The 14135-nt window shown below is 37.5% G+C and overlaps 1 protein-coding gene across 1 annotated transcript; it reads left to right on the top strand.

Moving 5' to 3' along the window:
* The first annotated feature begins 12352 nt into the window (after positions 1-12352).
* On the top strand, positions 12353-13659 carry LOC145636774 (uncharacterized). Its single transcript, XM_081688325.1, has 6 exons — positions 12353-12409; positions 12514-12624; positions 12974-13057; positions 13140-13201; positions 13341-13442; positions 13530-13659. The coding sequence occupies exons 1-6, from the start codon at positions 12353-12355 to the stop codon at positions 13657-13659; spliced, it is 546 nt and encodes a 181-aa protein (XP_081544451.1).
* Positions 13660-14135: the final 476 nt, after the last annotated feature.

The raw sequence follows: 14135 nt of genomic DNA on the forward strand, positions 1-14135 counted from the left end.
TAAATTTACTTTAGACTACTTATAATAATCTGAAAATTATTTAAAAACCCCTAATTAAACTCCTTTTGAATGGGTAATCACACCCTTTTATTAAAATCACAATTATACTAATTTAAATAAAAATTCCAGCATTTTAAACTAATCAAAAACCCTTTAAAACTTCATCAAATTACATCTTTATACTTATATTATCCATATATATTCATTAAATTATATCTTACCCTTTAAACCCAAGGATAAAATTTAAAGCATAAAAAAAAAACTTCGTTAAAAATAAAAAACTACCTAAAAATCATATTTAGAGGCTAATTTTGGCCACGAGAGGGTAGTGCTCACTACCAAAGGTAGTGAGTCTTTCTTAAAATGTTGTTTTCACATGAAAAACACTACTTATTTTTTTTAAATTAGATGAGTTCAGAACCTGATTGGGATTAAAACGGGACAAATATTAACAAACGGAAATCAAAAAATTAAAACACAAATTTACGTGTTCAAAAGAATCTGGAATTAAGTTTAACTAATCATTAATTATAATCACCAAAATTACAAAACATCATTGCTATAAAAACCCTAAATCAATTGTTCATAAAAACCCTAAAATCATGATTTTGAATAATTAAAAACCCTAGGTTATAAAATTTACAAAATCTGAGAATTATGACATTTATAAAATCTGAAGTTATAAATTTTAATCATCGAAATACAATTTGATAATAATTAAATTAATTTCAAACAACAAAATCAAAACCCATAAATCAATAATTATAATTACACAAATTAATAAAACAAAGGAGAAAGAAAATAAGATTAACTTTTTTGTGTGGGAAATTTTTTGGGGATTCATGGGGTATTTATAGAGTAGAGAGTGTAGGATTAAATTTGGGCTTATAAAAATGTGGGCTTAAGTTATGGGATAGGGCTTAAGTTATGGGTTTTGGAATAGGTTAATCCAATAAGAGTACGTAGGAATAATTTACATTGCCCAATAATTAATAAACGTTTGGCCCAAAATATATTTTACTTTTATAAAACCTTATATTTAAAATACTTTAACCCTTTAAAATATTTAATAAAAATACTTGAGCCCTTAACAATACATTTTATTAATACTTAAATACTTTATAAAAATACATAAAAATACGGGGTATTACATGTTAACCCTAGAATTTTAAGTCCGAAATGGTTTTATATGATGCTTATTAAGTATATGTAAGTTCCCTAATTTTTATTTTACATTTGAAGTATGTTTGATTGGGTTTTTATGATGATTTTTGGACTTGTATCTTGCGGCATGTTTTAGTTTTTTTATTAAATGGTCGTTTGGATTTTTGGTTTAATTAAATGATTTTTTACGTAATTTTTATTGTAAGAATTATATATTATTTGAAATTATATTTCAAGTAAGTGATGTCTAAATTTTTTGATATTATAAACCCCTAAAGTAAAATACTTTGATGTGTGTTTGAATGTGTGTGAGTTGTAATTGTATTGTCGACGTTGTAATGTTGTAAAGAAGAATAACACTGTCTTTAGTATTACTTCGCCAAGAGTTATGAATGCAGTTAATTGTTGATTACCAATAATTAATTATATTCCCGAACTCAGACGATACCTTTGTGATTTAATAGGTTGAAATGTAATTAGAATTGGGGTTTCAATTGAATTTAAGAAATATGATTTTCTTATGCTGTTTGAATTGAGTGTAAGACCATGTTTAGCTTCTCTGCAGATTTCTGAGAAAAATATATAATATTAAGTATTTTAAGTGGTTTTTGAATTGTGTGTGGGGCCATAGTCGGGTGTGAGGTTGAGTTGCTTCCCGATGGTTAATGAACATGCTAACTACCTGGATTGTGAGTCTTAGGTAGCTCAACCTGGGTTAATTGTTGTTGTCCGGGGATTGCGAGTCTTAGGTATCTACCCATAACCGGGAGTTGGTCAATCTTAGACACATTCTCTGCAAGATAACCGGGGGTTCGTCTTGACAAACCTTAGGAAGTGGATTGCAAGGCCATTAGCGTTCACTCCATGCCAATTCTAGTATTTTGAAGGTTTTGAGTTTGAAATACTTATACTATTAAATTATTACTTATTTGAAGTTTATATATTATGATTGAAATTGAGTGATTTAATGTTAAAATTCCTGTTTTTATTTTATTTTAAATATTTCATTGTTTGTATGGTTTGATGGTTTTAAGTGATTTCATATGTGTTTTCAAGTTGTTTGTGGTAGTGGTTTCTTTCTGTTAATTTAAGTCAAAAATCTTCTATTTCTGATTTGAGGGAGAACTGCTAGTTGCTCCCCACTGATTGTGGAACGTTGTTATAATTTGCAGGTTTCATTTGTTTATTTGATCTCTGTGACGATGGGTTGGGGATTGAGAGTTTAGAACCTAACTTTTAGGCTTATATGCCTCTTGTTGTTAGCTGATTGTTTAAGTACTTTGAATTTTGTTTGGTTTGATTTTTGTTTAGGCCGATAAGGATTGTTCTGTCCTTGGCTTTTGAATGTAATTGATTATTCTATATGTTTAAGTTTGTTTGTTATTTTCTTTTGTTCACTTGTGCTTAGCTTAAACAACTTAATTAGGATGTGTGAATGAGTTAAATTTGACCTTTAGACCTACATTAAGCTTGACTTTTTCTAATCGAAGTTAAGTAGCCTCCCGTTCAGGCGTAATTCCGCTAACGTTTCCAGTTCCAAAATAACAGGGTGTTACTATCTAGGGCAAAGACCTCCCTAGGCAAATGAGCCCAATAAATAGAAGTCTACAAGTTGAGATAATACTTGAAATTTCTTGGGTCCGTCCGAGTGATAGCTTCGACGGACGACTCAACCAAACCTATTATAAAGGTCGTATACCTAAAGGTTATTCGGAGTTCACCTAGTCTAAGGGAAATCATTATATATATATATATATATATATATATATATATATATATATATATATATATATATATATATATATATATATATATATATATATATATATATGTGTGTGTGTTTTTTAATTAACTTACTAGTAGTCATACCCTTCAAGGTATAAAATCTACTAAGTTAATCAAACCAGGCCACTCGGAACTTGGATTAAGCAAATGCCGAATAAAGGGGCATACCCCTAGTATTCGTACGAAAAAGCAGTCAGCAAAAAAAAGCATAAAATTCCTAAGTACGAACTGTAGAAAACCGCTCAGAAGGCGAAAAAATAAGCATAATTAAAAAACCACTCAGAAGCGGCAAAGTATTTTGACAAAGATTGCTCAAAACAGGCGGCAATAAAAGAAAATTGTCCAACATAAGCATAAAAGAAAAAACTTAAAGCTTAAGAGTGGTGGCAGAGAGATCCTCATTCGGCCGCATCCTCACCCCCATTGCCGGCGTTGGCCGCATGTCAACTTGGGGAGCTTCCTCATCCTCAACATCGCTTGGGGGAGGAGAAGGAGCATCAACAAAGGGGGAGACAGGCAACCCAACGGCCTCACACTCGTCCTTCATGGTGAGGAAGTCTAGACGCCTTGTAAAACCCTCTAGATAGTAGCCAAGCTTTTCCCCCTCCACCATCACTGAGAAGGCCTTCTAAAATCAGTTTTTGACGGGTAAGGGCCGACTGCTTAATCCGGACGACGTCAATAGTAGCATGAATTGGCCTTGGGGCATTAAGTTGCTTTTTCAGCCCCTCCACCTCTTCCCTTAGACGTTCGGAATCCTGAGCGCGCTCGTCTGCAGCCTGAATGGTCGTGTTCAACGCCTCCCTAGTGGACTCCAGCTCGGCCTTGAGCTACTCAGAGGCTTCAGCCGCTTCCTTCCGATCGGCCACTAGATTTAATGCCTCGTCCCTCTCCTTAACTAAAGCCTCGTTAGCCAAATGTTCGAGCTTAAGAGCATCGCCAATATTGACGATGTCCTCAACCTGTTTGGCCGACTTCTCGGTCAGGGCAGTCATGGCAGTCCGATGGCAGAGTTGTTCAAGAGTGAGCAGGCTAGTGTTTTCATCCTGAAGCCGCTTGAGGTCATCCCACTCTGCTTGAATCTCACGTCTCAGCCTCAGAAACTATTCTTGGAAGGCAAAGAGCCTAAGGGAGAAGTTGCAGACGAATATATATAAAAGAAAAAAGGAAAGGAGATAAGTAAAGGAAGTAAATAAAGAAAATGGTTAAGTGCTTGATAAATGGCCGAAAGTATACCTCGACACAACTGTTGATCATTGGACCGAGGTGCCCATCATGGATACCCCGGAACTTGTTCTGATTCTCGGCCGGGACGGCCCTTTGAATGGAATCTCAGATGGCCTTGCGTTCTGCCCCCGTCAAAGAGGACCCAGGAAGCCAAGCGTCCGTGTCTTTAGAAGGTTCTAAAAAGAAGAGAAAAGTTAGAATTATGGATAGAAGTTAATTATAAGCAAGAAGAAAGTGAAGTAAGGTTACCTTATGAGAGATGCGGGATATGCGGACGCCTTTTAGGGATAGGCGTCGGCAGAGGCTGCTTGTCCACTTTTGAAGGAGACAACTGCCCTTCCCCAGCTTTGGAACTCAAAGTCCGAGTCCCCATATACTTAACATTCGGAGTTGAGTCAAGGTCGTTCGTGTTATCCAGGGTCGGCTCACCCTTCCTGTCCTTCTAGACAGGCTTGTTTCGGGCCACGTCAAACGATGGTGGCTCCGAAGGCTTGGAGGCCCCTCTAGTTGTCAGCTAGGGTTGTTCTCCTTTGGGATGTGAAGGTGCAACCCGCGACCTTGCCCTGGCCGCCGGTGCTCTGGACGCCGATACTTTGCCAGCTTTGGACGACTCATCGTCCTTTGAAGTGGGCGCCGGCCGCTTCATCGCTGGCTTATGGGTAGCAGACTGATAAACAAAAGAGAAAAATTCAGCAAGGTTATCATGTTCGAGTAACAATGCAGGAAAGAGCCTGGAAAGCAAAATGACTCGGTAGGAATTCGTTAATTCCCCCTGTCTGAGTAAGATTGTAGGAAAGAGTCTACAATTAAAGTTCACTCGACCAGGGAGAAAATGTGCGAAGTGTCGACCCAATTAATACAATATTATTTTCTAAGGCAAAGGAGTAAAGAAAGTGGTCGTACCCCCTTTGTCGCCTCGTACTGAGCTCTCATGAGCCGATAGCGCTCCATGTTGAACTCATTCATATCTATCTCTCCTTTTTGAGCTAGGAAAAGTTGAGACATAGCTTGCTCTATTAAGAAAAAGAAATGAGAAGTTTGAAAATTCTCAAATCAAAAGTGTAGTCAGTAATGCATGTTGCAAAAGAAAACCTGGAGTATGATTTCGGAGCAAGCCAAACGAGGACATGAACAGGGGATCCCTAAGCTTAGCCAGATCACTAAGGGGATCCACCTGGGAATAACAGGTACCCGACGTCCCCCTCTAAATTCCCTCTTTACAGAGAAATAGTCAATTTGGGCGACGTGATCTGGGTGAATCGGAGGGCAAGTCGGCCGCTGATCCCCTCTTCCAAGCTGAACAAGGGGGGAGTTGAATTTGTTCATCTTTTTGTTGTACTCCTTATCCCTCGTTTGAATGAGGTAGAACCTCTGCTTCTAGTCACGCCATTTAGATGGCTTGGGCAGGCATACCATATATTCCGGGCGGGTGCTCAAGACAAACCACTCGTCCGAGTCAGCCTCCACTACAACAAAATAAAGCATAGGTAACAGTGAAAAACTATTGCCTAATATAAAAAAAAAAGTGTTGCCTTGTAGCTAAGGCAACACATATAAGGCGTAGTTTATGCCCCCGTTGTCTATTCATAAGGCAACACATTTTTATTCAAAGGCAACACTTTTAAAAGCCAAGGTTAAATGACACTTAAGGCAACACATGAAAAATGATGCCACCTAAGGAGACAATCCAAAGTTGTTACCTTATGTCATAATATGCAACAACCTTTTCTATTGTTGTATTTGCTAGTAACAATACAAAGGTGTTGTCAAACATTTTAAAGACAACACTTGAAACTATTATATATAAATTGAAAAGGCTAATATGAATATAATGTATCATTGTATTCTTATAAAGTTGCTATAGTAGAAAAATGTTGAACATAAAATATGTTGTAAACATTTAACTAAACAATTCCAAAATAGTAAAATTTGTAATTGAAAAAAAAAAAAACCCTAATAATATCAACATGTTTTAAACCAATACATCTCAATAACCTATTTTAGAGTATATTACAAGCTTTATTGCTATAATTTTGGTCTAGCTAATAACTGAAGAAAAAGTGTGTCCTAATAATCACTAACAATAGAGAGCCTAAAGCAAATTGAAATTGATTGATGACGTCACATTCTTCTTCTTACTTGTTCCCTTCTTCATCTTCTTCTTGCTCACTTTCCATACTATTCAATCCCTAAATAAAAAAAAAAATATATCTAAAATAAATATATTTCAAATGTACTAATGTAAATGCATAACTAATGACATAATGAAAATTACAAAAAAAAAATGTATAAAATAAAAGTCATAAAGGCTTGGATGATTTCGTTTGTATAAAATAAATATATTTGTAGTGCCATCTTCACCATGTTGTGCAAAGTGCAGAAGATTGGGAAGTTGGGGGTGAAGCCCATCCTTAAACAGGTCACCAAGTATCCAAAAATATTAGCCCAGTTATTCGGCACAAGCTGGACCAAAGCAATCTGATATTTGTCCATCAGCTCCTAGACGAACAGATGAAGGAGGAAGCGGAGGCCAAAATTATAGCAATATATACATTAAAGCCTATATACATTAAAGCCTCGGCGGACGACCCTAGGGTCGTCAGAGGCAGCAACCGATCCTGAGGTCTGAGGGGGACTTATCAAAAAGTCCTCCCCCAGCATGAGGAACTCCTTCTATTCCTTGAACCTGTTATTGAGGTACGCCAAGGCCACATCCTCAATCATACAGCCGTAGGGGCTATAAAAGTCATTCTCTTCCCCCTCGGCCTCGGCGGTAGGATTTTCAGCTTGTTGTTCAGCCGATAGAGGTTCGGGGGACCTTGGACAGAACCCTGTCTAACTCATTTGCCACAGCAGAGCTCCCTCTAATCGAGCTCTGCCTTAGCTCAGCCAATCTAGGTATCTCGGGCACTAAGGGGGCCTTGCCCTTGTGATTCTTTCCGACCCTAAAACCGTGACTTCCAGACATAACGTTACGGGGTGAGTCGGTCGGCTCAGCAATTACAATGTCAGTTCTAGGTCTAGCCGACTTGATATGTTGAGAAAAGGGGGGAGGAAGATTTCGCTCAGCAGTCATAGAAGGGACTGGCTGATTTTGGTATTATGCACGAGCGGTCGTAGAGGATTGTGGCTTATTTTGGCCAGATTGACCTGCGACTGTCAAGAAGAAAAGCGGGGCAAAGGAGTCGGTAACTCATCCGACCCAAGGATCGAGTTAGCAAATAAAGCGCGGGATACATTCGGACTTTGCCCAGAAGTAGAGGTGCCTAATTGATTCTGGCATTCCTCAAAAGAACTGGTCACCTCGACCACCGAGCACGCACTACCGTCAATAGTACTGGTGGTATTTGTGTTTGTGTTTGAGTTTGTGGTCTCCACGTCCGTGTTATTTCAATCATAGGAGGCCAAGGGTTGAACTAAGCTGCCATCTGGATTTCATACAGCAAGGAGGTCATGCGTTTGACTCGTACGCGCCATGTTCGGCTGCAGGGACACAGAAGAATAGATGGGGGTGAGTTAGTACGCACTAGAAATGGACCCACTCCATAAAGACAAGGACTCGTCCCGTCCACTGTAGATTCCTCAATCACGGGCGAACAGACGGCCTCATGAGGAGAAACGGACGAGGCTGAGTGTTGATCCAGAATGGTCGAAAAAATTAAGCAAAAAGTAAAAAAGAAAATTAAAAAGGAAGGGATGAGCATTTGATTACCTTCGTCCGAGTAGAAGGTCGAAAAACTTGGAATTTCTTGGATGAAAAGTTGATTGGAAAACTCAACCACTTGCCGGAAAACTCAACTGCTTTGTCGAAAAACTCGAAGTGCACGGTGGAGCTCTTGAAGATTCAAAGTAAAGATAACTTTCTCTCTCTAGAAGCTCTGACTTCTCTCTAGAAAGTTAGAAATGCAAAGTAAAAATATGAGGTTAAACCCACTATTTATAGGCAAAATTTAGGGTGGTAAAATGGTAAAAATGCTATTCTAGCCTAAAGAATGTCAAACGGTTAACATAAGAATATTAACCTAGAAGTCAAACAGTTAAAAATCACCTCTAACGGAATCCGTGTAAATGCCAAGTCATTTATGACGGAATTCAAATGGGCGTCATAATTGCCTGTCAAATTCAACGTCTTCCTCGGAAGTTGAACCACTTTCTTGGAAAAATGGAAAACAGCTGGTTGCCAACTAATAGCCGCTCGGCCCATCCTGTCCGACTGACAGTCAAGCAAAGTTCCTTGAAGACGTCACACGAGCCACTCAAGGCACCCAGCCCAATTGAAGGCCATTCAGCCCATCCTATTCGACTAACGATCAGGCTAAGTTCCTCAAAAGCATCAAGCTATTCGGATAAGGTGCTCAGCCAAAAAAGGTGGACGGACGATCCAGTCCGACTACTACCAACGACTTTAAATGCTCAAAATACGTCCAAGATAATCGAACGAGTAAGATTAGAGGAGACGACCCAATTGGGACAAGCCACCCCCTTTGAGGGGCAAATGTTTAGGGTAAAAAATACCCCAACTACGTGGTCTAATCCTATGGTGACACATGGCCCAATTAATAGGCGAAACGTGTCACTGTAGGAAGATGACATGTACTAAGAACAAAGGAGCATTTGAAATAAAGAGAGTGACAAAAAGGCCTTCATGCATTATGAGGCCTAAGATCCTAGAATGCAGCAAAAATGGCGCCCCTAAAGGGACACGTGTCCTTCCCTGATTGCGCAGCCAATCAGAGCACTAAATCTTAAGTCACTGACCCTAAGGGGCACAAATCCCCACCCCTATAAATACCCCAATCATTGATGATGGGAGGGGTGGATTGTGACATAACATTAAATAGAGAACTAAATAGCTCCAACTTCTCTTTACTCTCTCTCCCTCTCTAGATTTATCCCTTTTTCGGTCACTAACTTGATCGTTGGAGGCGGACCTCCGATCACGGGAGTTCCGTGGTTTTGTAGGTGTCCGAGTCTCATTGACAGCAAAGCGTGACCAGTATCTCAAATGATTCCAAATTACCCTGAAACAGATCCCATCCTTATGCTGGTCTTGATCGGTGTTGGTATTTCTCTTTTGTAACCGGAAGTTCTAATATTTTGGTGGTGGTTTGTTCGACATTGAATCAGTTGTTAGATCAACTAATACAATTAATTGAATCAGGTTTTGTTCAATTAAAAAAACTATCAGAAATCGCAAGGCCCCTTTGTAGAAGAAGGTCGCGGAGGACAGCGATTCAAGAGACGAGGATATTCATCAATGTCAATTTGCTCTCACGATCATAGTTCTACATAATTAGATTTGTTATATGATTCAATTTTTATTGTATTTTTTGTTTCTGATCATTTGTATATGTCGTATGATCAATATATTATTAAAAATCATGACAAGACATGTTATTTTTCCATGTGTCACCTATTTTGCTATTTGGCATATGATGTGTCACCAAATCATATCAGACCATTAATGATTGAAAAACTCCATGCATTAATCTCTATATATCAATGTAAGTTTAATAAAAAAAAACGCTTCATATGCATAACACCCTATCTAAATTTACCTTAGAATATAACTCCTTAATAATTACACAATAATAAAGTTCGTAAGAAATTAAACATTACTCCATTTTAATTTTATGCATTAATTCGGATCATGAAATTGAGAGTAAAAGATTTTTGCGCAGTATGGAGTAGTATATATTTTGACATCAAATTTATAAAGATTTGATAGATATAATTCGATTGTTTCATATAAACAACAACCTACTTAAGCTATCATCTTTTACAAAAATAAAATAAAATAAAATATAATAATAATAATAATAATAATAATAATAATAATAATAATAATAATAATAATAATAATAATAATAATAATAATAATAATAATAATAATCACTTAAGCTCTCACTGATAAATAAGCCAAAATATATATAATTAGATTAAAGTATTAAATTTATAATGACCTGGGGCATCGCTCGGGCCAATAACTAGTTTCTTTTTTTTTTTTTTTTTGAGGAAAATCGGACGGGATATTATTAAATTAAATCAAGCTCCGCCAAAGTTGTTAAACTTTGCGGAAAAGGACCCAAACAAACGTATTCCTTACAACCATTACTATCCCACCTAGCTACTAAGTGAGCTAGAGTATTACCCGCCCTCTTTACATGAGAAATATGAAACGAGGAAAAAGACATTGACAGCTTAACAATTTCACCAATGAACTGATAAAAAGGAGACAGCCCCATTGCATTCTTCAAGACTCCACTGACCACATTACAAGCATCACTCTCCAAGAGAATCTTTGTGTAACCAAATCTTAGCGCAACCTGCAGCCCATACAAGCATGCTGCTGCTTCTGCAACATCAGCACTCCACCCCGCTCCTTCTTTACTTACAGCAGCCACCATAACAGCCCCATCATGGTCTCTGATGACAACACTTAGACCCGTTTCTGCCCCTGTATGAGCATCACAATTAGTTTTTACACTACCCTCAGGAGGGCAGCACTAGGAGCTAGCAGAAGAGGGGAATTGAGAAAACACGGGTTTCGTAATCTGTTGCATATATTCACCATAGTCTGCCACCAGCTTCACAAATGCAGCAGCTAAATGAACAGGGCTCACCGTAGTATTATCAAAAATTTTCTGATTTCTGGCACTCCAAGCAGCCCATGCTAAGGTTGACACCTCTAACAGCTCAGCCTTTGTTACATTTGATGCAAACCACACCCATCTCTCAGCAAACGTAGATGTTGGAGCCTGAGTCAATAGAGTAGTATATTCACTAGTAGAAAAATGTACATTTGCGTCGCCATATTTGCGTTACTCATTCTAAGGAGCGAAGCAAATGTTTATTTTTACCATCCTTTTAAGTTATTTGCGTCGCATGTTATTCAAGAAGCGACGCAAAACTCAAGTGCATTTCAGCTTTCTCTCATTTGCGTCGCTCTTATTTATTAAAGCGACGCAATTAATAAACTTATTTGCGTCACTCATTTGTTAACAAGCGACGCAAATAAGTGATTAAGTAAATTGCGTCACGCTTTTACTACATGAGCGACGCATATGAGCTGTGTACAATATCATAAACAAGGTTATTTGCGTCGCTTTTTTATAATAAAGTGACGCAAATAAATCTTTTGACTTTAGGTTTTCTGCGTTTTTTTACCTTCGCCTACATTCACTAATCAAAATGAAAAAAACAAGAGTTCTTCAATTCCAGTGAATTTCTACAGCAAAACACCCACAAATTCGTCTCTGAAACCCAACAAATTAGGCCAAAAAACTGCGATTCCCCAGCAAATTTAACATCTAAATTAAAATTGCAGTCAAGTTGAAGCAAATCCGAGCAATTTCGAGCAAAAATTTAGACCAAAAACCCCAAGAAATTCGAACCCTTAAACCCAGAAAAATTGATTGTTTCCGACCAAAAATCCCCCATTTCGAGCAAAAAATCAACTCAAACGCGTTTCGAAATGATAGGTTTGATCCTCAGTCGTATGTTCAGTCCAAATGCTCTCTTAAAGAGAAGGTAATTTGATTTTGTGCTTAATTTGTGTTTAAGTTCTTTAATTTTGTTCTTAATTTGTGTTTAAGTTCTTTAATTTTGTTCTTAATTTGTGTTCATTTCTGTTGAAATTAAAATTTCGAGTTTGTCAGAAATTGTGATTTTCTTGTTTTTATTTATTGTTGATTATTTGAAATTAGAAGAAAGAGAGGAATTTTAATTTATTTTCAATTAATTTTTAGTTGATAATGAAGAATGAACAAATGATAGAATGATGATTGATGGATAGTCTAAATATAGGAGGAGTGCCGAATTGCCGAATTTAGTAGGCTTATTGCTGAGATTATTGGATGGGAAGGGGGGGGGCTTATCATCTCCTTCAACTTCTTTGTTTCTCCGGTAATCATAATTTGCTATTGTACATGCACACCAGTCTTTTTCTTTTTCTGTTACACTGCAGTCTTTTCATGTAATTTTATCCTGTTGGTAAAATATGTTAGGCAACTTCATTCATATAAAACTGTTGTATTCCTGCATGATTCTGTAACTGTAAACCCAACTTTACCACAAGCAAACAGTTATATTGTTGAAACTTTTCAATCAACACACTTTGTATATGTAGTTGTAGCCCTTGCGAGTTGCCACTTTAATCATTTTATAAAAATTCTTCATGCTGATTGCTGACATATATTTTACATCTGTTACTCATTGCAAGATCAGGCATCATGTATGTATTTCTTTTAAGGCTTTTCTGGTCTGATGCATGGGACTAGTCTTCCAAGGTTCTCATCACTTAATAATATTTGTTGTTTGATTGTTGTGGATTCTCAGGTGCCATTGCTGGCCCAATCAAACCCTAGCGGTGCAGAGAGACTACCGCTAGGGATAGTTGCTTCTAAGTCAGATCTCTATCTCCGTAGACTATGGGGTCTTCCTAGTGAGGTATGTGAACATACTATAACAAGTCTCTGAAATTTCTTCTCACATACACCTTATTTTTAAATTGTCTTCTGTTATGTAGAACCTCCTCTTTTAATCACTATCCTTGATACTTGTTGGACAAAAAGTCTTTACTCTGTTTCCCACATTACACTTTTCGGGTTAATAGGGGTCTGAGTAATGATGTAAAGGAAAAAAAATAAGCAAGGGAACTGTAATTTTAAACATTTATTTATGTATTTTTAAGGTTTCTTGATAAATTGCATTATCAGCACAAAGACTGAGTTTTATTCATTTTGATAATAGAATTTTGAAGTTTGAATATAATACTGGTTCAAAATGGCTTCTGCAGGATCTGAAAACCAAGCCTAAGTATCTAGTGACCTTCACAGTTGGCTTAGATATGAAAGAAAATATTGACAAAGCAGTTAAAAAGGTTTCTTTCTAGCAATTTCAAGTCCTTTATTACTGCTAACATCATCTTTGTATTAATTATATGCTCTTTTATCCTTGCACAGTTCTCAGACAACTTCACTATTCTGCTCTTCCATTACGATGGTAAGACGACTGAGTGGGATCAGTTTGAGTAGTCAAAACGTGCTATCCATGTCAGTGCTCGAAAACATACGAAATGGTTAGTACTCTAGTTTTAAGGCAATTGGGTCAGATTAATTATCAATTTTATCATACTGATCCGTTCTTTCATTGTATGGTTAAAGGTGGTATGCAAAACGATTTCTACATCCTGATATTGTGGCACCATATGATTACATATTTATCTGGGACGAAGATTTGGGAGTGGATAATTTTGATTCTGAAAAGTTAGCACTCTTTCTGCATCATATCCTCTAATGTCTTGAGCTATTCAGTACAGAACTTTTGTCATTTTTTTTTTATTGAATTTTCAGATACGTTGATTTGGTTAAGAAAGTGAAGCAGCTTGGGAGTACCATTGAGCTTCCACAGGCATTTCCATACATCACAATCTCCCTGAGAATGACGCAACGTCGAGCTATTTTTGCACATCCAGTAACCTGACTTGACCCTGTAAATCCCATCCTTTTCAGGCCACCAAAACATAGTGTCCTTTGGACGACTAGGCAACAAAGGAATTGATAGTATTAGAGCACGGTCACCTGTTGCAAAATTATTTTTTATGAAATTCGTGTCCCATCTATTATAATGTGGCTCAATGAGATCAATAACACGCAAATTCATATCACTCAACACATTTGGTGTTGGAACTAGAGTAGACGTGTTCCCAGGAAGCCAAGCATCACTCCACACCATAATATTACTACCATTCCCCACTCTCCATTTCATCCCCTCAAGTAGTAGAGCCCTCGCACCCCATATACTCCTCCACGTGTAGCTCGGATCATACCCACACTCCGCCTTCAAAACATCCCCATTCTTGAAATATTTTGCTTTAAGTATTGAATGTAGGATAGTGTCCGGGTTATGATGTAATCGCCAACATTTCTTTGCCAGTAGAGCTTGATTAAAGCACCGCA

The sequence above is a fragment of the Chenopodium album genome, chromosome 6, assembly GCF_948465745.1.
Source record: "Chenopodium album chromosome 6, dcCheAlbu1.1, whole genome shotgun sequence".
NCBI classification, from domain to species: domain Eukaryota; kingdom Viridiplantae; phylum Streptophyta; class Magnoliopsida; order Caryophyllales; family Amaranthaceae; genus Chenopodium; species Chenopodium album.